Below are 27,778 nucleotides of genomic sequence, written 5' to 3' on the forward strand. Positions count from 1 at the left end.
AATTATATGAATGTCTAACCACTCTGCTGTACATGTGAAACTAATATAACATAATATTGAATGTCAACTGTAACTGAAAAAAATAATTAAAACAACAAAACTGGAAGTCAGTGCAGTGGGTGGTGAGATTTGTCTTATATGCTCCAAAGGCAGGACTCAAGAAACAGGACTCAGAAAGATGATGGAAGTCTGATTTTGGCTTCAATACAAGAGACCATTTTAAACCACTAGAGCTTATTAGTAACGGAGTGGCCTGTTTCACAGTATGCCTTTTCTGATGCTGCAAATTTTCAGGAAGAGTCTCGAATATAGATCATTGAATTTCACGCAGTTCCCCACCACAAAAGAGAAAGGGGGAGTGGAGGGAAATAGTAATTATTTTCTATTAGGGGATGATAGTTGGTCTTTGTTTATCTAAGTAAAGCTGTTTGCACGCACGCGCGCGCGCGCACACACACACACACACACACACACACACACACACACACACACACCTCTTAATATATTCATCAAAATCCAGGTTTACCAACCACCATTTCAGATGTCTTAAAATGGATTGGATCCTTGCCTTGGGGATAAATTTGAACTTACTATTTAGATTTCCTTCAAACTTTTGGTTTCTGTGAGTGTGGTTCTAAGCATTTAAAAATGAAAAAGACCATCACTAAAATTCAATATAAACAAATGAAGGGAACACACTATATCAGACCAAACTTTTTGTTTTCTTTTAATGGTACCACAATGATGTCTGAAAACAGTGGTTCTCAAACTTTTAGTCCCAGGACTCTGCTCTACTCTTAAAAGTTATTAAGGACCTCAAAAAGCTCTTTTTACATGGATGGTGCAAATATAGGCAAATGAACCAATACACTCATTAAAGGATTTCAGATGATGGGCTGACACCTGCAAAATACCATATTCCCCCATGTATAAGACGCATCCTTTTTCGAAAATTTTGGCGTCTAAACACTGGGTGCATCTTATACAGTGGTTGTAGATTTTTTACTGGCATTTCCCGCTTTTTTCGCGCTTGTTTTTGCGCTCATACAACCACTGTATAAGACACACCCAGTTTTTAGACCCCAAATTTTTCAAAAAAGGATACATCTTATACATGGGGAAATACGATAAAATTTGAGGTTCATAAAAATCTACCTTCAGCATTAAGAGAGCCCCAGTTTGACAGAAGTCCATTTGAAGAAGACTCAAAGTTTTAGATTTCCTCCAAGTTCAGCTTGAGCCAATGATATGACTTGGTAATAATAAAGATTTAGGCTTCAATAATAGGGCGCAATGCCTTTGAAGGAAATATTAACAAGCTACAATGCCCTGTGGAGGAGACTAGAGAGTATAAGGTCTAAAACAGATGCCATATAAAAAACAGTTGAAGAAATGAATAATGCTACACTGTATCCTTGGAAACGCTGCTTACTCATTACTGCTACTTAGAGGTGCAGCACTGCTCAGAAGAGCTCAGCATCATACTTTAGAAAGCATGAGATGATCAAGGTGGTATTAAAGTAGTGGTTAGAGATGGGAAGTTTTGAAATAACACTATATATCTCTATCTTACATTCATCCAAGAGGCAATGTATTCAACTTTTACCTGAAAACTTTCTAGCAAAGAGTTGTCTTCTCTTTAAGACATGAAATTTAAGAGCTTCATTCAGCCTAAGGTATTTTGGTCCAAACCCCAAAATGGCCCCATGGTTCTCATTAGGCACCCTGGCAAAAGACTACAATAGAAGAGATACTATTTCAATTCTTTTTCTAAACACCTTCTTCCATGAAAGAGTTAAGGTGACAGATAAGGCCATTATTGGTACTTAAAAGTCAATTCAAATGCCAAGTATTATGTGAATTAGCCCATCTTTTCTTGTATTTAGAGGCCCTTTTTGGGATTAATGAGCATCAAAAAAATGCTAAAATAGACTTGTGTGTGTGTCCCTCCCCCATTTCCCTCCAGTCCCCTTTCTTCAATCTTGAGAAAGATTACACAATGAAAGCCAATAAAATAGACTGGAAACTAAAGAAACAGCATGGCATGTTGGTAACAGAAGGAAGAGGCAATGTTTAGAGCTTGCAAACACTTGCTTATAATGCAATACTGCAAATGTGTTTACCACTTTATGATGTTTGGCCATAAAGCTCACTTTGTCCTTCTAGTAGATGGAAGCAATCGGCTTTCTCTACTTTTTCACAACTCACTGGGCCTCATGTACGGTTACCTAGTTAAGGGTTTGTACAGCCATCAGGAGCTTAAAATGGCAGTGTTCTCTTATAAATCCAAACCCTGGAAATTAAAAGAGAATTTATGTTGCAACACAGATAAGGGATAATTGGATTACGAAACAAAATTTACCTTTAAAAAGGTTTCGTGTATGTTCTTTCAGTAACAAACTTCTTTGATGCATTTCATTATTTTTATTAGCAGAGAAGCTTCAAGTTTAAAGAACTTAAAACTTGAGTTAAATACAAATCAGAAATTACTCTAAAGCATTGCTGCAATTTTTGTATAAAATAGGATCATTTGCAAAAAAAATAAGTTGCAAAAAAGTGTTCCCTCGAAAAGGTGTCTTTTGCATAAAGTGAGGTTTTCGTATAAAACGGAAAGTCAAGGCGCTTTCAGCTTATGTATAGGAAGACCTGGACCCATCCAGAAAGGACATGCCCAGGGTCCTGCTTGGTGTCACAATGCAAAGGGGTTGAAGTACCAAGCTGCCTCCGGCCTCTCTCAGGGCAGCAAAACAAACCGCAACAGTCTCCAGAGTTGTAAATCCAGAGAATGCTGTGGTAGACTTAACATGGAGAAAAAGAACTGGGGCAAATGTTTTCTTAATGTTTGCCTTTGGACAGGATTTTTTATTATTATTATCTACTATTTTTAATAAATATGAAATATTATCTCTTGGTTTATGAACTATTATTTTTTTGGTTGAGGCTCCTACTGTGTGTGGGGGGGAAACATAGCATATCAGAGACAATTAGCGGCTAGAGTTGGTATCAATAGAGGTGTGAGTGTTGCTGGTGAGGGCAGTTAAAATAACACTGTGGAACTACGCATATTAAGACTTGACAACTCTGCACCACCCAGTGGGACAGTGGGATTGACATGAGCTGAACAAATGCTTGTTTCAAATTGCACATAGAAATAAAGGTTAAGCTCTTTAAAGGAGTCAGGTTAGGACATTCACTCCCCAAAACTTGGTTGCTGTTGGGGATGGGACATCATGATAATAGGAGAAGTAGAGAGGTGTCCTGAGGTGTTACACAGAAGTTCAGGCAGAACAAATGAAAGTGTGCTCTGAGGGAGGACCCAGAAAACAGCAGCAGACTGGGGCAATTGGAGTCATTATGGCTGTTAAGTTAATGAGAAGCAAACTAATAACAATTTCATAATAAAGCCAAGACTTGTATGAGTATGTCTCTCCATCTGATTATGGAGAGACAACAGTGCGTATTCAAGGTAGGCATTTCCATCCCTCCCATTTTGTTTGCCATACCAGTTTACGTGGAGGCATATCCCTTAAAAATCTGTGCCTAAAGCCCTGGGTTTATTGCTGTCCAAGCAAGTGATAACCAAATGACTGCTTAGCAAGAGTGTGTTCTGAAGGAAAAACAAAGCCACTCCTGGAGTGTTAGACTCATTTATGATAAAGGAAAATGTATAACAAGAGCACTTGATGGGCTGTGAGGACGTGTCCTGAGCTGACTTGGCGCATTTGAGTTCATCTCCACCTGATGTCCCCTGGTGACTGGGCTTGTCTTGCCGCTGAGGGTCCTGTTTCCTAGGAAATGAGCAAGCTAAAGAGTGGCTCTCCAGGAAGTTTAGAATATTGATGTATAAGCACCTTTATCCTCTTGCCATTCCCTTCCTAATTTATAGCGTTCTGTGACTGGTTTATAAGAGTTTTCCAAAAAATGCGATTAGCTTTACTTGCAGGGAGCTTGCAGGGAGTTTCAGGGTAATGATGTGTCAGCTATGAACTCATTCAGCTAATCTGAAGGGAAATTTCTAGAGCAGGACAGAGCCAGAATCAGAGGTGCTGACTTGTAAAACGGGGTGGGAAGTGCATTTCTAGCTAAAAGAGCCAAAATTCTAGCATCCTCATCATGCAAAGGAAAGGAGGTGATGACGGGCAAAAAGGGGAAAACTGAACATCAAAACATTTACTCCTTTGCATCATCCATGCCAAAGGTTCACCTCTTGCATCAAAATTATGAAAGCAGTTGCTATGGTTGCACACAGAGGTCAGAGGGACAATGGCTGGCAGCCTGTGACTCGGGGATGTAGGGTCAAAGGAAGAGGCCAAGTTTGATTAGCAGCCACATGAGCACGACACAGGTAGGTGGAGGGCTGACAGGGCTATGCTTGAAATTCACTGCTGATTAAATAACAAGCAGGCCTGTGAACCCAAACTCGGTGAGAACGGTTTCTTTTCATTAATTCATTCACATATTCATTGTGGCCATTAGAGCGTCTATTAAATGTAAGGCACTCTGGAGAGCACAGTTATAACACTTCTATCCCCACTGAGCATATAACTTAGTGTTCTAGTTACTAGGTTGCAAAACAAATTACCCCAAGCTTAATGGTGAGAAACAACTGCTTATGATGCTCATGGACTAGATGGGTCAGGAATTCACTCAGGGCTCAGCAGGGATGGCTTGTGCCAGCATCCTGGTGTCTGGGAGCCTCAGCTGAGACACTCAAAAGACTGGGAACTGGAATCATCTGAAGCTTGTTTCCGTGTTTGTCTGAGGGCTGGTGGTGGTGGCTGCTGTCTGCTGTGTCCTTAGCTGGGTGCTTGGCCAAAATTTCTACACATGGTCTCTTCATGTGGTATGGGCTTCCTCACAATATGGCAGCTGGGTTCCAAAATTGAGTGCCAGAGAGGGTGAGCCAGGCAGACACTGTATCATTTTTATGGCCTACTCTCAGGAGTCACATACATAGATAGTATCAATGGTGCTGGACTCCACTGGTCAGGACCATCTCAGACCCTGCCACAATTCAAGGAGCAGGAATATCAACCCCAAATTTCAATGGAGGAATGCTAGTGGCAGTACACGAAAAGCAGCTAGGTATATGGATATATGTTTGTGTATATATGTACATATATATAATCATATGTGGAAAATACAGTCTATCACAATAAGTGAAAGAAAAAAATCACCACAGCACAAAGTAAAAAGTGATAAGTATTGTTTGTGATTATCTTGGAAATGATGGCGCAAAGAATCATGCAACTGGAAATACACTAATGAAAATAATACCTGAGCACTATGTTTTCTAAACTTGATTCACTTGCCTGTCACTTCCATTGTTTGTACTATTATTATCTGTACTATTGTTTCCTTAATGTTTTTCTACTGAAGCTTGTTTGAAAAGCAAACTAGATATTACTACCAAACATAAGATTTCCTTTTGCCATAATTTGTTTGCCATAAAATAAAAGCAACCTTAAATATAATAAAAGTAAACCAGAACAGTTATTAGATGTGAAATGTACTGCCTTCCGTTGAAGGATCTGAGGAGGAAGGGACCCCTCTCTTCGTCAAAAAACACTTCAGCAGGTGTGGGAAAGATGTTAAATCACACTCACAAAATTGAGGTTCTCCCCTTGACTTACTCTGAAAGATTGAAAGAGAAGCGAAAGCCAATGATCCCTAGTGAGAAAGGTGACTGATATTTACGGCCAGGTCTGTGTGCCACCCAACATCTTATAAAAAGCGATCAACATTATCATCCTATTTTGTTATCAAATACTGATCCAGAATGATAAAAATTATAGACAGCTAAGTTTTCATCTAGCCCCCACCAAGTTCCTGGGATCCATGGAGAAGACTGTGGCTTGTTGTTAACTAATGAATGTGTTTGTAACCCTCCATCTGTCAAAAGCTGGGTCCGTGTACCTCTGTGTTTGGCTTTGTCTAAACACCTCCTTGAAAGATGCAGTGTGCATTAAAGGGTCTCGGCTAGTTGGCTTCCTCATAAGGCCTAGCTACCGCCATTATCTTATTACCATTCCCCACATGCTGGCAGAATTGACTGTTTGCTTCCCCACTGAGGCATAACTAATTTTCCTAGACTTTACAGGACCGCCCTCAGTCCAGAGCTCCCAGGCCAACTTTCTCTTTTTAATATGCAGTATCTAAATCCTATAACATTCATTTAAAAAATAATTATTAGCTCCTGCCAGGACCAGTATTGTACTAGGCCCTAGAGAGATCAGAGGACAAAGGATGGACGCTTTCTTGGAATACGGAGAAAAGCAATGTGGAGGGCAGCTATTTTCCTCCTGAAACTTAATTGCTTAGCAACTCTCTTGTCTTGTTGTTAAGAGTATTCATCAGAAAACGCTCCTTCCTGGAGATTTTTTTCCTAGAAGGGATGACAACTCGAGGGGAGGTCTGATGTTCATGGGCTTCTCCACCTGGAGTTTTTCTTCCTTGGTTTTCAGGGCTATGAAGGTCTGCTGAGGTGAGGAGGACCCGAGCAAGATATTGATCTCTGGGGAATCCAGCCTTTACCACAGTCTGGGACATCTAACAGCAGCACCTTCCTAGGCGTGGGGCTGGCATTAACACAATTAACACACTCCTTCTTTATTTACAGTCAGCTGCCGTGAAGCTGTCAAAACCAGTGGCTCTGTGGACTCAGCAGGATGTCTGCAAGTGGTTGAAGAAACACTGTCCGAATCAGTATCAGATCTACAGTGAGTCATTCAAACAGCATGACATAACTGGTAAAGTATGCAGTATCCAAAATATTTCCCTCCCTCTCTCGGCCCTCTCTCTCTCCCCATCCCCATGGCCTTTCCCATACCCTCGCATGAGACAGCATCTTCCTGCTGAAATTTTCTGGCATGAGTTTGCTTTAAAAGGGGTGATCACTTCCAGAGCCATGAGAGCCATGCTATTGTACTTTGAACCAGCATAAGATGTTATTCTAGAGAACCATGGATTTTGAGCGTTCCATATAAAAAAAGGATGTGGGAATCAGGGTAAGGGGTTGGGGGATTCTAGAGAAAATAAAAGCAGTCCTAGAGAAAAGAAAGGGAGGGAATCTTTCAAATTAGCTTGGTTACAGGATCAGGAAGTAGATGGTCTAAGTAGAAAATATTTCTAAATAGGAAAATTCTGAAGTGAATATAATAATATTCACTAGCCCTGAGATAAATACCTTCAAAGCACAAATTTAGATCAAGCGGCTTTGAGAACTGTATGTGGTGATCAAAAAGCACTTGGAAGCAGAAAATACGACAGTGTAATGAACTGGAAAAGCCCTTAGGCTCAAGTCTCTCGATTGGAGAATGGAATGGACAAGGGGGAGTGGACAGGCCCCCGTGGGAGCCCAGACCTCGCCTGCCCTACCTCCCTGAGACTCTGCTTTATGTGGCAGTATTCCTCCCACCTCCCTCCTTGGCAAACACCGTGATAAAACATAGGACGGAGGAATAGGATCTGTGCACCAAACTGTGCAGGAGAAAATGGCGAAGTCCCGGTTCTGGTCAAGATTCTTCCCTTCTTTTTCTAAGAGAAAACTAATGCTCTGGTGGGAAGGTGACGCGCTCTTGAGCAGTTCCGCACTCTAGATGCCAAGCCTCTTTCCAAACGCGTGCCTTCTCTCTTCTGAAACCCTAACCTCCCTATGTTCTATTCACTCCTATTACTTTAGAAAGGGGCATGTGAAGCGGAAAGTATTTATTTTTGCATGTCAGTTCTTGCCCTGTAGCTTTGAGACCTGGGGCTGATACCACCTCCCTAGGGCAGGACTTGATGGGTGGTTCTCAAAGTGTGTTCCGTGGAGCCCCTGGGTACCCTCGAGGCTGGCAAAGGGACAAGGGGGGTGTTTTGGGTAGAGGTGGGTATGTCATCCAAAGTGGCTCCCTTTATGTCTGTTATGTATATATTTGAATTATATAGAAAACTTGACTTGGAAAAAAGGTTTCTAACACTGAGTTTTAAAAAACACTAAGCTAGATTATCATAGCGTCCTGTGGACCAAGTTGATAATGTTTAATATATAAGGAACACACCCAAGTGTCACTCGGGCTGAGTTAACAGAGTGAGAAATCCTCCTAACTCAAGTATAAAAATGGTCCTTAATGTACTTTCTCTCTCCCCCCAACTAGAGATAATGACCCGTTTCGATGAAATCCCTAACATCCTGAAGGCAGAGTGGAAATGTAGCTTAGATTCCAAGTGTTAAGATTTATTTCTTAGTCCCTCTCTGAAGAATATAAAACAGTCCCATATAGGATCAGTTATTCTTCCCCTAAAAGTGATCGATCAGTTAGTACCCACCTGGCTGATGATGGTAGCCCTCCTCGTCTGCCTAATGTTTCTCAATGCCTGTGTGATAGTAAGGGCAAAGCCCTTTTCATGATCTTATTTGAAAGTGATGTTCTCTCTTACTAGGGCTGAGAATTATGAGATACCCTTGAGGGAAGGGTAAGCGTTTATAATACTTTGAAGAGGCTGAGCATTTTGCTCCTCAGAAATGAAGAGCTCATGGGTCAATGCTTACGGAATACATGGCACCACTTCCCAAGGCTCCCCGTTAAGTGACGTGAGGAAAGGGGGTGTGTGCATGAGCTAGGGGCTTCAGACAGCTGTCTTATTGCGTTGGGTGGCACTCTTGGTCTCCATGGAGCACCGCCGGCCATTGGTAAATCACAGCCTGATTGGGACCTTGGGCAAGATCCTAGCTAGGATCCTGGGCAAGTTAATTAGCATCACATCCTCATCTCCAAAATAGAGATAATAATAGTGTCTGTCTCAGGGAGTCATTGTGAAAATTAAATGAATATAAGTAAACCACTAAGCCAGCCATTTATTGGCACCTTCTGCATTGCACTGTTACTTATGTCAGGACTCATGGGGAGGTGTCCAAACACATACTCTTACTTCATTCTAAGGGCAGCCCATTTTCTGGCAAGAAAAGAAAGCAGGGGATTATTAAGGGACTTAGGGAACAGAGACAATGGTTTCAGGTTAACATTTGGTCCGCGTCTGTTTGACATGCACTTCTTTGAGGCCTCGGAAGACCACTCGCCTGCCCCGGTCTCTGGCCCCGGAGCGAATGTGAAGTAACCAAATCATCACAAGAGCCAAGTGGCCAGAAAATAGCATTCAAGCCCTAAACCAGCCTGCCGTTGCCAGCCCTGTGATGCCAGAAGCCCTGGGAATCCTAGAACCCTTGGAGGCTTTGATCAACAGGGCAGAGAGGTTTAGAAAATATCGATACGTGATGACAGAGCAAATCTCAACAGACTATGCAGGTGGTAGGGTGACTTAGGGAGAGGCCAGGCTGTGGTGACCAGTGTCAGGTCAAAGCCCGGAGCTGCCACTTAGCTGTGTGATGTTGTGACGATTATGGAATGCACTTCAGCTTGCTTCAGCTGTTAAAGGGGAATGATGATAATTCCCGCCTTGACAGGGTTGCTGCGACAGGTAGTGCACGGTCATAGTAAGCAGACAGTGAGTGTTAGCTGCTGCTGTTTCCCCAGGTGCTGTCCTGATTTCTATGAAAATAAACAACACATATAAACAGTGTTGAATTCACCCATCTTTATTTTCATGAAACGTGGGAGGTGAGCAATGTCTGCGCTGGTAAATCTCTGGTGCTCGTCTGCGAGGCTGCGATAAAGGTGCTCGCATGTCTCTTATTTATGCTTAGATTCTCCTGAATATTGCTGTTCATTTATTTCTCTTAAAGCAAGGTGCTCCAGTATTATGCTCATCAACGAGGCATGGTATATCAGTGTAACGTATAAACAATCCCTTAATTGAGAGGCAAATGGTACAGCGATGGTAAATAAAAAAGACATAGATTAAATGGAAAGAGAAAAAGACAGGCTTTCTGATCACCCACCCGGGCCAAATCCTACCCCCTGCTCCTCCACCCTCAACCTTTGACACATCATAGCTGCACAATGTCACACACATTTCTCATCAGTGAAATGAGAATAATATTCATCTTACAGTGTGATTAGGAATATTGAAGGGCCTAGTCGAATGCCTGATACCTATTAGACATTTACCCATTTAGCAAGCATTTATGCAGCATCTACCCTGGACCAGGTTTGGGGACTACAGCAGTGAATAAGGTAGTCAGAGATCTGTGCTGGGAAAACTTGTGACATCCATGGAAAACTGTGCATTATCAGTAGCATGCTACTTGGGTTATTTACAGAGCTGGCTTACGGTTCTGTACATTGTAGACAACCGATAGAAATATAAAATAACTCTTGTCATAGACATGTGAATTCTGTCCCATAGAGGTTTGATTGACTTCCCTAGCTACTATGGAAAAGATGAGTTTTCCTTCCATTTGTACCTTCATTTTACTCTTCCTGATCTATAAATGTGTGTGCTGTTTGCATCCTCCTTGGAGGGGGTTGTAATATCATCTCTGTTTCCTCATTAATGAGTGAAATAACATCTTAAACGTGTTCATGTTTGTATGGAGGAGGATCAAGATTGTAACTTTGTTTGAAACCTCTGCCCTTTGACCTCGGTAGTTTAATTTTTTTTTTTAATTTATGTGGCAGCCAATAATTCCACTGTATTAACATTTTCTGAGGCCTTTGTTTGAAGGACATTCAATCCTAAACCAACTTTCCCCCCAGTGTCTTCAAAGTCTAAGGGAACTTAGATATGTCTGAACCCACCCGCATGCAAATTTCTTGTTAGAAGTTCTGGGGATGACGTCGTGTCCAGAAAGTTCCTACTATTGTGCAGCCGATGTGTTTAATCAGAAGAGAAGCTGTTAGTATTAACTCTCGGCAGAAGAGCTCTTAAACAGGCATAAGATGGTTAGAACACCTGAGCGGCATCGGGCTGGATAGGTTTAAATCATCAGATTAGGCTTGAAGGGAAGAAATTTGTCTATTTTCCTGTGCTTGCAAGATTTCTTTCCCCAGCTTCCTGAGGCCAGGCTTAGCATGCTGATGAGGAAGGACGCTCCTGGGGCCAGGTGGAAGCTCGCAGCCAACTTTCCAGATGCTCTTTTGTGCACAGTTAAGAATCTTTTCAGGTTGGAGGCATTTCAGCCCCTGGCTGTGCTTGGTTTCTTCCTGTGGAGGTTGACAAAGTCAACTCACCCCTTCAGCAGCAAATCCTCCATCTTTAAAGTGCTCTAGGGCCAGCTGAGTGGCTCAGTTGGTTAAAAGCTTGCCCAAGAGTGCAAGCTCTGAGCAACAGGGTCACTGGTTCGATTCCCACATAGGCCAGTGACGCTGCACCTGGAGCTGAGCTGCCGCTGGGCTGCCAGCACGTGGCAGGATGGCTCAGCTGGTGAGACCACGTGCTCCTAACAACAAGGCTGCCAGTTTGAATGGTGGGCTATACCCGCCTGCAACTAAAACTGAACTCGGCACCTTGAGCTGAGCTGCCGCCAGGGTGTCTCAGGGGATAGATCGTGCGCTCTTAACAAGGCTGCCGGTTCAACAACAAAAAAATAAAAATAAAAAAATAAAGCATTCTAATAAGCCAACTTTAAAGGCTTATTTTCAGGGGTGAAGGCCTCAAACCGCTCCAGGATACAAAACATTTTTTTAAAAACTATTGTGAATATGTAGAAGGTGTCTGTGCCACCTGCTTTACGAAACAGCCCCGGGAATCCTTTAGAGGTCTAGATGTCTGCAGGGATAAATAGTTACCATACATACCGGTATCCGCTGCAAATGGTCAGTATTGATTTGTCCTATTTCTCAGTGGTTTCCTACAGAAGAGATGAATACTTCTGGTCTTTGTTGTGCTTATGCCACTGCCCATTTGTTCACAATATGTCCCCTGTCCAAAATTCTCTGTGGCAATGTAGCACCTGAAATGTAGCAGCTCTGCCTCTGCTGTTGAAAACAGGGGGAGCCTGTTTTTCTTTTCCTGACCATCAGGTTGTGGCTCTGTGTATTTTCTAACATTGTTCCTTTCAGGGCTGTCTTCTCTGAGCTGTTCTACCCCTTCTGCCATTGTCACCTTGTCTTTTATTATGGTTCGAGTTACCCATGGAGACCAGTGGGGCGTGTAGTTAACAAGTGTCAAAAGAAGTGAAATAATTACTTTATGTGATGTACCTGTGAGAATACCACTTAATAGAATCCAGGTGAGCCAAATAAAGTGTGGGTATATTGAACGACCACTGTGCCGCCTCTGCACATTTTCTTGTCTTTATTGGTTTTCCCTCTGGATATTATGTTCTACTTTTCCATATCTTTGTATTTTGTTATATTTCTCTTTTGTATGAACTGCTCTATATTTCTTCTTCTTTTTTTTTGTATTGAACCTCAAGCAGCGTTTTGTATCTGCATACGAAACTTCTGCTATCCTCAGTGCCTCAGTTTCCCATGAGTTAATTTTTCAGTAACAGCATTTATTCTCTGTTGGTCACCCCTTTTGGTGGACAGCTTACAAACATCACTTCTATACCCCTCAGCATTCCTTAACCAAGGGTGCTGAATGTGGTTTTCTTGATGATTCAGGATGATCGACTTCTCAATGTTAGAAAGGCATTTAGGGTGTCATCCCGGGTTTATAGGGTGGGTGAAAAGCACCCCTGTCAACGAGAAGTATGAAATGGAGATCAGAATATCAGCTTCATTCCCGATAAAGCTTTTTGGGAGAATGTCATTTAGGTTTTCAGATGAATTGATGTGCTAAGAATATGTTCCCTCTAAATTAGGCTTTCTGATCCCTGGCATAACTGGGCACTGGCCCTTTTACCGCATGGCAGAAAGCAGATTACATCAGGCACGCAGGTCACAAGAGAGGACGGAAGATGAGATGGGCTGAGCAAGCCCACTTCCTGTTTCCAGAGGCACCAAACAGAGGGCAGGAGAGAGACCGGGAGCGTGACTTGGGGAAGATCTTCCACAGGGAAAAGGAAGAGTGGGGAATCAGTGTCTTGCCACCAGCTCAACTAAATGTCTCCCCATGTGTCCCCTCCAACATTCCTGCCTGATGGACAGCCAGCTTTTGCTGCAACACCTCCAGGGACGACATTTCCTCATTTTTAACAGCAAACTGTTTTTCTGTACTAAGATTTTGGGTGGCGGTGGTGGGGGTTACAGTGTTTGGTTTTCCTGACTCCATCCTGCTCTATGCCGCAGCACAGGGCTCTCAAATGCCATGTTCTTTTCTACCATCCTCAAACTCACCCATTTACCTGCATTCTTCAACCAGCCTTCAGGCGTTAGTGCAGATACCACTTCCTACAGAAAGCCTTTCTTGCTCCTCCTCATCTGCATGGAGTAACCCATCTTATAGCTCTCAGGATTGGCCCTGGGGTAGGACTTGTCGTAGTATGTTGATAGTTGAAAAGTTTAATTATTACAAAGTTCTGCAGCAGTTTAACTGAAACCCACTCCTAGGTCCCGCTTAGGTTCCCAGGTTAGAAACCTTCGCTGAAGAAAGTCCTTGGTGACTGCCCCCAGGACAGATCCTTGCTGCCAGACCTCAGTGGAGCCGCGGTGCCATCCTCCCACCCTTTTCTTCATCCCAGTGGACTGTTTGTTGATTGGATACCCCAAAACACCTCCTTTCACATTCCTTCTTCATCTCTAGTAGATGTCTATCTTCTGTTGCACTGAGAAGTTGTAGACTATCTGATGGGATGTCCCTAAATTTTTTTTACCATGTATCCAATCTATCTTTTCCTTTCTCTTGTTTCAGAAACCATACCCTCATTCCAGCAGTTCTCAACCTGTGGGTCGTGACCCCTTTGGGGGTCAAACGACCCTTTCACAGGGGTCGCCTAAGACCATCAGAAAACAAAAAGATATTTACATTATGATTCTTAACAGTAGCAAAATTACAGTTATAGAGTAGCAACGAAAATAATTTTATGGTTGGGGGTCACCACAACATGAGGAACTGTATTAAGGGGTCGCGGCATTAGGAAGGTTGAGAACCGCTGCTCTAGATATTTGCTTCCTGTTACAGTCATCCTCTCATCTTCAATCTAGCTACATAGGCTACCTCCTTTAACTCGAATAGCTCCATTCTAGCCCTTTGACCAGTCCATTTCTATGCATTTATTTGTTAAATTGTAGTTCATTCATTTACTTTTAAAAATGTATGTTGCCACTTCCACTTGCTGGGCAGAAGACTACAGCCATCAACTTTAGAATGCATACTCTTTTCAAGTTTATGAGAATTAGTCACCATGATTTACTATATGCAAGAGCATAAATAAATCAATAAATTTAAGAAAACTGAAGTCTTACAGGGTATATTCTCTGGCCACAATTGAATTAAATTAGAAATCATTAACAAGATATCAAGAAGATCCCAAATGTTTAGAAACTTAACACACATCCAAGTAACCACATGAGTAAAGAAAATCACAAAATATTTTGAGCTGAATAATAATAGAAATGTAATATTTCAAACATTTGTGTGGTCTAGCTACACAAGTAGAACCTAGAGAAAAAGTATAGCATTAAATGCCTATATTAGATAAGAAAGAATATTTTAAATCAGTGAATGAAATTTTCACCTTAAGCAGTTAGAAAAGAAAACCATACTACTCTTGAAGAGCTGAAGTCAGTGAGGCAGAAAATATATAAGCCATACAGAAAATTAACCAAGGTAAGTTGCTTTTTTTAAAAGATCAACAAAATTAATAAATGTCTAGTTAGACTGAAAAGGAATAAAAGAGACAATATCAGAAAAGAGAGTGGAGCTATCACTTTTCTACATACATTAAAAGATAATATGAAAATATTTTATGTCAATATACTTAACAACTTAGATAAAATGGACAAATGACTTAAGAACCATAACTTAACAAAAGTGACTTAAGAAAGCTAGAAAATCTAAATAGCCACGTATCTCTTAATAAATTATTAATCAAAACTCCCCACAAGGAAAATTCCAAGCACAAAAGACTTTTGCAGTGAATTCAAACAGACAAGAATTAGTAACCAAACTTATATAAATTATTTTAAAAATAGAGGAAAAAAGGAGCACTTTCAAACTTGTTTTATGAGATCAGAATAACCGTGCTACCAAATCCTAACAAAAATATAACAAGAATGGTATGGGTCAGACCAATATCTTTCATGAGCATAAACCTAAAAACCTTCACAAAATACAAATTGAATCTAGCAATAGAAGAAAAGGATATTACATCATGAGCATGTGTGCACGGAGTGCAGGGTTGATTCAGTTTCTGAAAATCAATCAATGTGATTCACCACATTAATAGAATAAATGAAGAAAGTCATATGATCATCTCACTAGATCCAGAGGCCTCTGGTTACAGCTCTGATAGGTAAAGAGTTTGAATGTCATCACTCAGATCTTTATGACAACAAAAAGCTGGACAAACTGAAAATCTATGGTGTTTTTTTTTGCGGGGGGGGGGGCGGCAGGACCCACCAGAGAATTGATGCCACAAGGCAAATCATGACCCTGAGATCTGGAGAGTAAGGCACTTGTAGGACATGTAACCCTGAAGACTTGCTAAGCTATAACAGACACCAACCCAATTATAACAGACAGAAGATTTAGACACTTCACACAGAAGATTAAAACATGGCCAATAAAACATGAAAATATACTTAGCAGTATTGTCATCAGGAAAATGCAAATAAAACCACAGTGAGATACCATTTTCCACCCAGTAAAATGGCTGCTAACGTTCAAATGAGTGGCAATACCAAGTGTTGCTAACACTTGTGTAGCAACTGGAGCTCTCATACATTGTTGCTGTGAGTATAAGATGGTGCCACCTCATTTAAATACTGTACTTTTCTTATATAGTTCATTACATACTTATTTAAATGTTCCAGGAATTCTACTCAGCGGTATTTACCCAAGAGAATTGGAAACATATGCTCACAAAAATGCCAGCCTGCTAATATCCAAAGGAGCTTTAGTCAGAGCAGACAACAATTCCAAACAATGCTTAGGTCAAGACCAGAATGGATAAACAAATCATGGTATATTCACACAAAAAACACTGCTCAGCAATAAAAAGGAACCCAACTCCTGATGCATCTGACACCATGAATGAATTTCACATTGTAGTGAGTGAAAGAAGTTAGAAACAAAAGGGTACTTATTGTGTGATTCCAATCATATGAAACTCTGCAACAGACAAACTTAGCCATAGTGACAGTCAGATGAGTGATTGATTGGAATGGGGGGTAGAAGAGAGATTGGCTGTATAGAGGAGCAAGGGAATTTCTGTCTTGAAGGAAATGCTTTATATCTTTGTCAAAAGTTATCTACTTGGCTCTTAAAAATGTGTAAAATGTATTGTATGCAAGTTATATCCCAATAAAGTTTTTTTAAAAACTTGTGTGCTTTCCACATTTTCTAAAATGGCATACTGTTTTTAAAAGAAAAAAGTGTATATGTCATTTACATCTTTTCATACTGGATGTATGATGAGGGTTCAGACAATTGCACTTAGATTAAGATGATAATTAGATAAATGAGGTTTTTATATGCATCTATCCATTAGATAGATTAGATAGATAGATAGATAGATAGATAGATAGATAGATAGATAGATAGATAGATAGATAGATAGAAAGAGATTGGGTTTGAAAATTCACTTTATGTATTTTTTACTGCAAGAATGACATGAAGATACCGAACATTTTTGTAAAGAAAGGCATAGTTTTACCAGTTGTTGGAAGATTACCACTGACAAACAGCTTTCTTGTCTTATTGAAATTCTGCTTATCTGAGCCTACAACAATGCATCCAAGAGTTTGGATTTCATAGATGAGTTAAATTTCAGAAAATATTTTTGAAATGGTGTCTAGTTGCCACCTTTGTACTTTACACATTAATATATATATTTTGAAAGATTTTATTAGGGAATTGCGGGAGGGGACAGCGTTGGGGAATCGGGGAAGGGGAACAGACAAGTTGCTGTCCTTTTGTTCTTCAGTCTAGTTGTGGAGGACGTCGCTTCACTGGCCCATGTTGGTGTTATCGTTGTGCTCTTTGCGGCTGAGGCAGATCAGTCACCAGCCTCTGGATGGCCGCTCACGGCAGCTCATGGCAGCCCACTGCAGCCTACGCCATGGCTGGCAACTAACAGCAGCCCAGCTCCAGGTCGAGCTGTTCTTCACCATCTTAGCTGTAGAGGGCGCAGTGTCACTGGCCCTGATGTGGGATCTGAACTGGGGCCCCGCTGCTCAGAGCTTGCACTCCCAAGCCAACTCTTAACCAACAAGCCACTCGGCTGGCCCACATTAATATTTTTTTAATTAAAAACTAGTTACCACCATTTTATAAACCAAAGGCATATTAACACACACACACACACACAACACACACACACATCTCATGATTTAAAATGGAATAAATTTCACTTTAAGGAAAACATACATTATTTTTATTTCTCTCACTTTCATCCCAAAACAACACCACTTTGTAGATAGCATAAGGAAACTGCTGCTCTAAGGGGCCATTTATTAATAGTCTAAATCAGCGGTTCTCAACCTGTGGGTCACGACCCCTTTGGGGGTAGAATGACCCTTTCACAGGGGTTTGCTAGGACCATCGGAAAACACATATTTTTGATGGTCTTAGGAACCAAGACACTGCTCCTCTATCCGTCTCCATGCTTCAAGACAAAATTTCATTTATTTGTAATTAGAAATAAATATTTCACAATATATAATTACATATTATTTTTGTGATTAATCACTGTGCTTTAATTATGTTCAATTTGTAACAACGAAAATACATCCTGAATATCAGATATTTACATTACGATTCATAACAGTAGCAAAATTACAGTTACAGAGTAGCAACAAAAATAATTTTATGGTTGGGGGTCACCACAACATGAGGAACTGTAGTAAAGGGTCGCGGCATTAGGAAGGTTGAGACCCACTGGTCTAAGTAAATTATTTATTTATTATTAGTGATGATATTTGACAGGATAGAATGGAAGTTGTCACCAAATGAGCTCTTTGTTGTTTCATAGATCAGAGAACTAAAACACAAGGAATATTCTTGTTTGTTGTTTTTTTTACCTACAAAACTGATTTCAATGTACCCCCCATTCGCAGCCCTTCCATCTTCTGCTGACTGCCCATGGTAGAATTATAATCATGATAGTGGGAAGGTTGCTACGGCCACATGATTCAGCTTTCTTTCGGCTGATCTTCCCCTCCCCTTACCACTTCTATAGGTTTTGTAGTTTGGGAAACTAAGACAGAAGGAGAATGGCTCCACAGCCAAGAAATGGAGAGCTGGGGCCCAGCCCTAGCTTTCTGCATGCTTATCCAGTGAACAGGCATCTCCCTCACCAGACACCCCGCTGCCTTTCCCCAGCCAGCCCCAGATAGCAGAGCCCGAGCCAAAGGCTTCAAAGACCTGAGCAGATCAACGCCAGCCAAAAGGAATATTCTTATAAGAGCAATAATTATGGAGCCGTCCTGACATCTTTAGTCACGCTTCTTGTCCCTTGGAGGCTTCCTGTGTGTGAGAACTGTGTGGACATGGAGAGAGAATACTTGTCAAGTGCCTAGAACGGTGCCTGTTAGCAAATGAGTAGCTCTCAATCCTGCAAGCTGTTAGAGATGAAGACGTGAGGTTCACGGTTCAGTGGGTGACTCAGGGTGAGTCCAGTTTCCGAGCACTTAACCTGAGCAGGACCTACCCTCTCAAGGCTTGTCACGGCATGAAAAGTGTCAAAACCTGGAAAGTACTTAGGACAGTCAGTGCCTGGCACATTGTAAAAGCTCAGTCCATGTCCCTTATCATTATGGATCTATGTTTAGTGAATTGATAAGCCTTTAGTGAGTACCACTATGGGCCGCTGTGCTAACTGCAGCGAGATAGACACGCTGGGCGCCATTGATTCCATGATGTCACACTGGAGGGGACCTCTTCCCAAGTCCTTATCTTCATATAAATAAGCAGAAGCCTAGAGCTAACCTGAGTTGGGCAAGGAAGGGCACACAACTTCTCAGATGACTAGAAAATGTTAAAAGCTAGGTCACATTGCTATGGGAGAACAGGAGACCATTCTTAGGAATAAGTATGGCAGGCTGACTCCAAAGTAATCAGAGCGGGGGTCTGAAATGGGCAAGATACCCTTTTAGTGAGTGTGTGTTTCTACTCAAAATTTCAGAAGCAGAATGAAGGTGTTATGGCCACACACTCAACTCCTTCTTCCTTATTTTCAACCAGGCCTAGCTTTTTCTCCTTTTCCTCGTCTTTATTTTACCTATCTAGTCCCCTTTGAGAATGTCGCGTGCTTCTAAATCAAATATGACCATAAGTCTAACTTCCTTTGCTGCTTGCTTGGAACACTCAAGTGTTTTAACCTATCATTGACATCAAGCCAATTAAACACAATCTCTTTTGATAAGTCCCCCTTTGCTTTTTAGCTTCTGCATCCATTGGATTCCTTTTTTACTGGCGACTTTGCTCATTACTAATATGTCTATTTTGTTTTGTGTGTTTTGGAAAGCCCTGAAGACAGATTGCAAAATTGGAGATCCCCTCCCCTTGGCTTGGCTCCCAATTCCTGTTTGAAAACTAGTATACCATGGGCTCTCCTCCTGTCAAGTCAGATTCCCCATCCTTAGAGAGCCCCAAGCGGCACCACACGCTACTGGGGGGTGGGAAATGACACCCTTTTAGAGGCAGTCTGCTAAGTGACCCAGTGACCTTGTTCCTTCAGATGGCATCGTTCATGGTGATGAGCGTGATGCCAGAGTTATCAGTGGAGGAAAGTGAAGCCCACACTTGTGTGGTTGATTATATTAAGATTCTGTGCTACTGTTTTGAATGAAATATGGCTGTCCTAAAGAGTTCTCGGCCAGTGTCATTTTAGGCCATTGTGTTTGGACCCTCCTGTTCCTCTTTCAGTCTCATTAGATATGTATTTTTTTCAATTCCCACATTCACTTTAGGGTAACTTGGCTCCTAAGTGTTTAATTGCTCTCGCCAATCTTCATATCCTGGATAGCTATGAAAGTTGAGAGAAAGCCTGGTCTAGAAAAGTCTGTGAGGGGTCCCCTCCACTCTTTTTTCACTGTGTGTGACCTTGGCCAGGTCTGTTTGACCTCTATGGGCCTCATGTTCCCTTTCTCTAAAATATAATTATGATCATATGGAACTTAGAAAGTTGGTATTAGTTATTGTTGTTATTGATCTGTACTTGTATGGACTCCATGATAAAGTTTATAAGAAGCAAAAAAGAGCGTAGAAATCGCTTTGCAAATTTTAAAGAATTATTTAAATATATACGTGTGTGAATATACAGATATGTGTGTATATATTTGCATATATGTGTATGTAGTTTTTGTTTTCATTGTTTAAGAGTATCTCAGTTCTCTAATTAAGGTCCCAAAGCCTTTCAATCAGTTTCAGTTTTCCCAGCCCACCAAAATTTTGCTTTGCCTATTGCATTTTTGAGTAGTAGTAATTATTGCAAATAAATATCTCCCAAACATATACTAGCAGCAACTACTTATAAGATATTTCTCTAGCAACTTAGAGTATAAAGAATTCAGAAGATCTGCTTGTTGCCCTTAAGGAAATTATCATCATGTTAGGGAAAACCATATATATTTTTTAAATATGTGTTGAGGATTTACATGCTAGGTGCTCCAGTAAGTATTTTACATACATTATTTAATTTTATCTTCACAATAACCCCATAAGATATTATTATTATTATTATTATTATTACCATTTTTCAAATGAGGAAAATGAAACTTAGAAAATGTAGGTATTTTGTCTTATGTCATACCAGCCTAAAAGTGGCAAAGTCAGGATTTTAACCCAGGCTGCCTGAATCCAAAGGTCATATTTTGACCTCTGTATGATCAAAGGTAACATTTGATGAGCAGATGTGAGTGAGGCAGATAATAAACATGGGGGGTAAGTACCCGAGATTTGAGAAGGAGCTTCTATCTATGAATCATATCTATGAGCTCATATCTATGATTAGGAAGTCTGCTTGGAGGAGGCCGAATTTCTTCTGTAAAATTTTAGAAGAAAAAGTTCCTAAAATATCAAGTTGTGTTCATGTATTGTGTTTGGCCTTCAAAGAATTTTAAAAGAAAATATAACCCCCTTTGAGCCATGGACCTCACCACTCCCTATTGCCTCACACCCTGCCTTTTCTCATGCTTATGTTACCTGCCTAGCCCGAAAGCATTTGTGTTTCTACATCTTGAGGAGGGGACAGTGATGGAGGTGGAGATAGATCAGAAGAGGGGATGGAGAACTGCATTAGAGAAGGCTTTGAGTGTCAGGCTAAGGAAATGAGACTGTCCTCTCTTGAGTGTCATTCAACACTCGTTAATGACATAGCATCTTTAGTGATGAGTGAAATGACAAGTTCAAAGCACTCTTGGGAAAAAAATCAAATAAATGTGCAGATGAGAGAGATCACCAATGTTTGAGTTGTTGGCCCAAGTAGATCCTGAAGCTAGTGGGCAATTCCTTATTATTATTATTATTATTTTTTGTAGTATATATTTTTTTAATATTTATTTTTTATTAAAGTAACATTGGTTTTTAACATGATATAAGTTTCAGGTGTGCAACCTTATAAAACAGCATCTTGTATGTACTGCATTGTGCTCACCACCAAAAGTCTAGTGTCTATCTGTTACCATGCAATTGAGCCTCATTACCCATGTTGCCCTCCCTTCTTCCACCTTTCTCTCTCAAAACCACCAATCTGTTATTTTGAGTATTCACTTCTTTTTTGTTTTTATATTCCAAAGATAATGCTTTTGTCTATATCTAGCTTGTTCCCTTCCCGGATCTCCAAACATGGTTTCATATCTAACTCCCTTTCCACAAAGCCCTCATCCCTTTCCCGTTTTCATTATTCAGGGAGTAAAGATTAATCGTGACGAATTTCCTTAGCATCCCCCCTGCAATATTATTTGCATTTACCTCCTTCCCTGCTCCCTTTATGTCTCTGCAGACATATACCTCTCCCAAGGAGAATCCCGTAACCCGTGTTCTTCTGCCTTCCTGACCAACCTTCCTCCCACGCCAGAATATTGCTCATCTGTTTTTCCCTTTCTCCTGGGTCTTCAGACTGCTTGCCTCCACTTTGGCATTCCCGTTGGAAAACATGCTGTGTCCTGTGTACGTCCCCTCCTCGCTATTCGTACTGTCCTCCTCTGGCCTCAGTGGTCAGTCTCTCACCTGAGCAATCGCCTATGATCCTGCTTCGTGACTCTCCAGAAAAGCACCTATTCTTTTGTCTTTTTAAATCAGACTTGGCCAGGTCACTTCCTGCTTCCAAAAGATCTTCAGTCCGACTGGATAAAGCCCAAATCAGACCTCAGCTCCCTATCCTTTCCTGACGCTGCAGTAGATCGTTCTCATTCTCATGCCAGTATCCACCTACTGAATGTTTGGTAGTTTTCAGGGCCTAACTCAAATTATTTCTTTCTTCCCTATTCTCCCGGGGCCTTTCTAAGCAGAATTAATTTTCCCATTCTATGTTCTCTGTACATTTTTTTGGAATGAAGGAGTGACAGCTATTATTCATGTTTTAAAGAGTTATCACATTATATTAACATTATTTGCTTACATGTTTATCTTCCTTCCGCCAGCCCAGAAACCGCTCTAGGGTGGAAATAGCATCTGACTTACCTTACTATCTCTTTTAGCTGTGTGAACCCAGGGCCTTGCATAACATAGGCATTTCATAAGTGCTGACTGGATTAAATGGAGTTTGATACGTTTAGCACTGAACTTAAAGCCTTTCTTCATTTTTGTTGCTAAGAATACTTTGATTAGTCCTCAGCTTCCTGGTGTGCCTCCTTTTCATGAGCTTATCCTGTACTCCCCTTTCTGCAGCGTCTTATAATTCTGTTACCCTGATGTTCACATCCATCTTCCCATCTCATTCTTGAAGAAGCCATGTTTTACTTTTTTAAAGGACTCCTCTTCCAGGAACTATAGTCAGTTCCAAAATGCCATCTGTAAGTGGACGTGAATGACACGCCCTTGAAATGTTGCAGGACCCGGAGTCCCTTCAGGGAGGCCTTCCCAGGAATGTTTTGGTAGGCTGTGTCTGGCTCTCCGCTCAGGGCCAAGAGTGATTGCTGCTGTGTTGGGGAGCTTGCTGGGCCCGCTGAAACTCAAGAGACAGGTGTTGTTTTGGAGGGTGGGAAGACGATCATTGACCTGAAAAGCTTCTGTTTACGGCAGCAGAGCAGAAGCAGAGAATCTGTCACACCACAGGTGGGGGCATTTAGTGCTCATTTGCCTGTGTTTCACAAGTCACAGAGCGCAATACGAATATAGCGTTATTGTTTGAGACATCCAAATGTCTGGATTATTCCCAGCCCTGCATGGCAAATTAGCTAACCCCAAACTACCTTAATGACATGGACCCTATCTCAGAGATTATAATTTACACAGAGGAAATGAGAACAGTGAGTGGCTGAAGGATACAATGGCTAATGTTGAGCAATTGCGACCCACAGAAATGGCAATTTCATTAGGTTTCACATCATCATGGAATGATGTATCTTGTATAAAAGAGGAAGATGGTAATACGTAGGAGAAGGGTTTTGAGCGTTTCCTAATGTACGAGGTGCAGTGTTAAGCACTTTTTATGCATTAACAACACTAAGATATGTTATCCTTCTCTTTATATATATGGGAAAGCTGGCTTCCAGCAGCTCACACAGCTAGTAAGATGCAATGGATCATCCGATAACAGGGATCTTCCTAACCCAGGAGTTGGCAACTTTTTTGTGTAAAAGGGCCAGATAGGACCATTTGGCTTTGCAGGCCATATGGTTTTTGTCACAATTACTGAACTCTGCCTGTGGGGCGTGGAAATGAATGAGGTTGCTGTGTTCCAATAAAACTTTATTTATAGAAACAAGCTATAGTTTCCTGACCTCTAGTCTAACCTTGTCCACCCTCTGCCCTTCTCAGTGACGGTTATAGAAGAAATTTAGAAGTCATAGTTTTTAAAAACATGTATTTTTTTTCTTTTCATATAGTCAATGTAGAAACATTAGAAAACATACATACACCCAAAAGAGAAGCATGTAAGCGTCCTCTCTAATTCCAATATCCAGAAATAATCACTGGCATGAACATTTTGATGTGCACCCTTTCAGAGTATTGTCTGTGCACCCACTTATCTATAAGAATGTCCTTGTACCTTAAAAATATATGGCAGATGCATTTCTGTGTTAGTTGTTGATGCACATGTCGTCTTTGGCTGTTAGTAGTTATTCTCTGAATGTTGTATATATTTCCACTTTCCAGATAAATTATATATATGGTCCTATTAGCTTCTCCATTCAACATCCCACCCTCCCTTTGCATCCTATATTCTTATTTGCATTCTGAATTCTTCTACCTCATACTCTACCACACACACGGACATGCCCAAAACATCACCCAGGCCTCTTTGTCTTCAGGCCCATGACCCTCAGTTGTAACAGTCATAATTTTTTTTCTCTGGCATTTGTACCTCTGGTATTGATCCGATTCCTTCACCTTTGCCCTGGAGGTGTCCAGCGACAGTAGTGGAAACAACCCTGTAGGTAAATGGGCACCAGAAAAGAATACATCCTCAAATCCCTGCCATTGTCCTCTATAGATGCCACCCTTGGGGGCAATGTAATTTTTTTAAATGTTTTCTTTCTGTCAGCTTCCCTTTCCCCAAGGTTCCTCCAAAAGAGAAGCATGCACAGCTTTTCTTAAATTCATTAAATTTTCAGCATCTTTCCCCAGTGGTTGGCACGCCACAGGTAACACCAGACAGGACATTAGAATTCTTTCCAGGCAGGGAACATACTGTGAGCAGTTTCCAAAGGTCAGATGTTGTTACCGTGTCCTTGTTGATCAATCTTTCAGAGGAGGGTGAGACGTATCTAGAGGGGAGAAAGATAGGACTACTGTAGCCCTTCTGGGAGGATCTTAACCCCAAATCTGCCATTTCATAGTAAATTCACGGTGGTGATTGGGTTGAGCCCATAGAAAAGGGGGAAAAGATATAGTTACCTGTTTTTGCAAAATATGCTCGCACTAAGTTCAAGTCAAAGATGAGCCTCTCACCCAACAAATGTAGAGCATTACAGAGTAACGAATGCAATTATAGCTAGGTACATACAAAAATAAATAAATAAATAAATAAATAAATAAATAAATAAATAAATAAATAAATAAATAAATAAATAAATAAATAAATAAGCAAGCAAGCAAGCCATTGTAGAATGTAAAAGGGAGATCACTTAGTTTCTCTGAACAATTTCCTGATCGTGTTCAGTTAATGATTCTGAGGATGTCACCAGAATCTTATAGATTTTATTTCTCATAATAAGTTTCCCACTGATATTTGCACCACATTTGAAATTTATAAAGTGGCATCGCGCACACATTAACACCAGAACCCCGCTGATGTAATAGTAGTTTGAATCTCTTTTTAGATGAGAAATCCAATGCTCAGAAAAGCTAAGAAAATTGATCCAGCCCGCAGAGCCAGCAGATGGCAGTACACAGTTCCTCTGGCACCTCAGCCTCCATTTTTTTGCTCCAGTCCAAGGCCAAGCTCTCTGCGTTCCCTACTCCGTACATCAGTTTGCTCGTGTTAATTAAATCCTCAGCGCGGTCATATTTGGCTGTTATAGAACATCCGGTTCTATTCTATGCTGTAGAACACGCAAGCGATAGGAGAAAAGTTTTGAAGCCAAGGAGAAGATTGTCTTCGCTGATTCAGAACTCTAGAATAATGTATATATCCCAAGCATGGTTGTTCAAGATCATTTAACACTGGAACTATTTCTTCTCCAAAAGATATTGTTCCCTCTAACTAGAAATAGAAAGGAAAGGAGAATTATACTGAAACGCTTTTTTGAGATAATTATCCAAATGTCAGGGACAGATGGACCAGAAGCATGGAAAAACATATATTTTACTGATGTTTCTCTTTGATCATATATTGGATGCTATAGTGGCAAATTTTTCCTGGTTGGAAAAATTATCCTTGTCATTTTGTGTGCATTTTATTTAAGAAGCTGGCTGGTTTTCTTTGCGAAGTTTTTGTCATCTCTATCCTCCCTGTTTATCACCTTTGACTGCACTCATTTAGGTTGGATTTTTCTTAGTACGCTTAAAAAGAAAGGCTAGGAAATAAATCGAATCTACAAACAGGTCTACTCTGCTTCTTGGAAGCAGCATCAATAGAAATGATTGTTGCCTGCTCACCAAGGGTGAAACCAGGTCAGGTTCAGAAGGTGATCGATAGCAGAGTGCCTACCTTTGAAACTTCATAGTTTGAAAGGATAAGAGTTGCAAATGGACTCTCATTTATTTGGGACCCACTACCTCTTAATTCACAAAAATTGGCCTAGTGAATAAAAATGACACCCAGACGGCACTGAAAAAAAACGGTGGATTGAGTTCATGGCAGGCAGAAGGGTTAGAAGAAAAGAAAAAAGAACCAGCTGGAAGGGAGGCCAGCTCTGCTAGCCAAGTAAAGTTGGGCAGGTCCTACCTCCGAAATGGGGCTCAAATTTCTCATCTGCAAAACAGTGGGGTTTGAATGGGGAAACCTCTCAAGGATATTTTAACAGTGAGCTTCTAAATTGGGCGTTTAGCAGTTGAATATTAAAGAAATCTTTGTTAATAATAGGTTATTATGCAAAATGGCACAGTGATTTACACTGCTCGCTAATTTATCTAATTTTGTTTCAGTACCCATTTATAGCTTACAGTGTTTGAAAATAATTACATTTCTTCCGGTTGCAAATATTCTGTGGTTTTGAGACATTTAATTTTTAGGGGGAATCTTCCTTTTTTTATTCCAGTAATGTGTTTACTTACTGAATATTTGATTGTCTCTATTGAAGTTTAATTATTTACTCGTTCACTAAATAATTTGTCGTTTATTATAAATTGCTAATTTACAAATCATCTGTTACCTACTAATTGTTCAATTACCTTTCAATTAATACTCGTTAATTTACCCGATAAACACTCACTGAGCAGTCGCTGGATGGAGAGCACTGGCAGGATGGAGTCACAAGCCTGGAGGACGAAGCTGAGCTCCTTTTTATAAAGGCGTTCACTGTCACTCCTCAGAAATCGGAACTTCTTTAGCAAAGACATGTATGTTCACAACACCTCTTTGTTAACCTAATTCTGGTTAGCTCCATTTTCAAAAATGTCAAAAAGGGTGATATTTAGAAACTTTTGTCTGCTACATGTGTTTCCACAATTGTTCAAGTGAAAAAACTTCTGGTAATCGGAGAACACTGAAAAATCAAAATTCACAAAGTGAATTGAATCATCAAAATCAGATTTTGTATTATATAATCACAAATAATATTCATATATGCCTTGTCAAATAAGTAGAGATGTTAAGCCTTGGAGGGGTGACATAAGAGAGGTGGGTAGAGATGTTGGGGGAAAGCAAGCCTGGAAGAGGTAAACGTGGTAGAATGGGGTTTAAAGATTCCCCTGTAATTCCCTTGTGCTGATAATCATGAGTGGGACTGATCAGGCTAATCAAGCCCAAATGAGTGAAACTGTACCCCACTACATGGTTTAGTTTTCACACAGGACAGTTTCTTCCATCTGGAATTTTGGCAACTGCAACATTCAGCTCAACAAGCTAAATGTTATTTTAGATGAAACCAAGTCTTTGTTACTTGATTCTGCTCAAGTTTAAAGGCTTTTTTTCTTTTTTTATTTCAGCGGACTCCCTAGAGCATGTTAGAGATATACTAACTAAAGGTGTAGTACCATTGACTATCCTTTGCCAAGGTTTGAGTTACATGCCCTGAAAAAA

At 40.7% G+C, this 27,778-nt stretch overlaps 1 protein-coding gene across 15 annotated transcripts in view; it reads left to right on the forward strand.

Annotated features, from left to right (window-relative positions):
• Positions 1 to 27,778, forward strand: part of SAMD12 (sterile alpha motif domain containing 12) — a 389,349-nt gene that overhangs the window by 158,216 nt on the left and 203,355 nt on the right. For 12 of the 15 annotated variants that reach the window (XM_019642108.1, XM_019642111.1, XM_019642113.1 and 9 more), the window contains one exon: positions 6,620 to 6,749. In XM_019642108.1, coding sequence (XP_019497653.1) covers positions 6,620 to 6,749 — 130 coding nt within the window. Of the gene's footprint in view, positions 1 to 6,619; positions 6,755 to 27,778 lie in introns of all 15 variants that reach the window. The other 3 variants (XM_019642102.1, XM_019642105.1, XM_019642115.1) reach the window with 2 other exon arrangements.

Source organism: Hipposideros armiger, unplaced genomic scaffold, assembly GCF_001890085.2.
Source record: "Hipposideros armiger isolate ML-2016 unplaced genomic scaffold, ASM189008v1 scaffold_65, whole genome shotgun sequence".
Classification (NCBI taxonomy): Eukaryota; Metazoa; Chordata; class Mammalia; order Chiroptera; family Hipposideridae; genus Hipposideros; species Hipposideros armiger.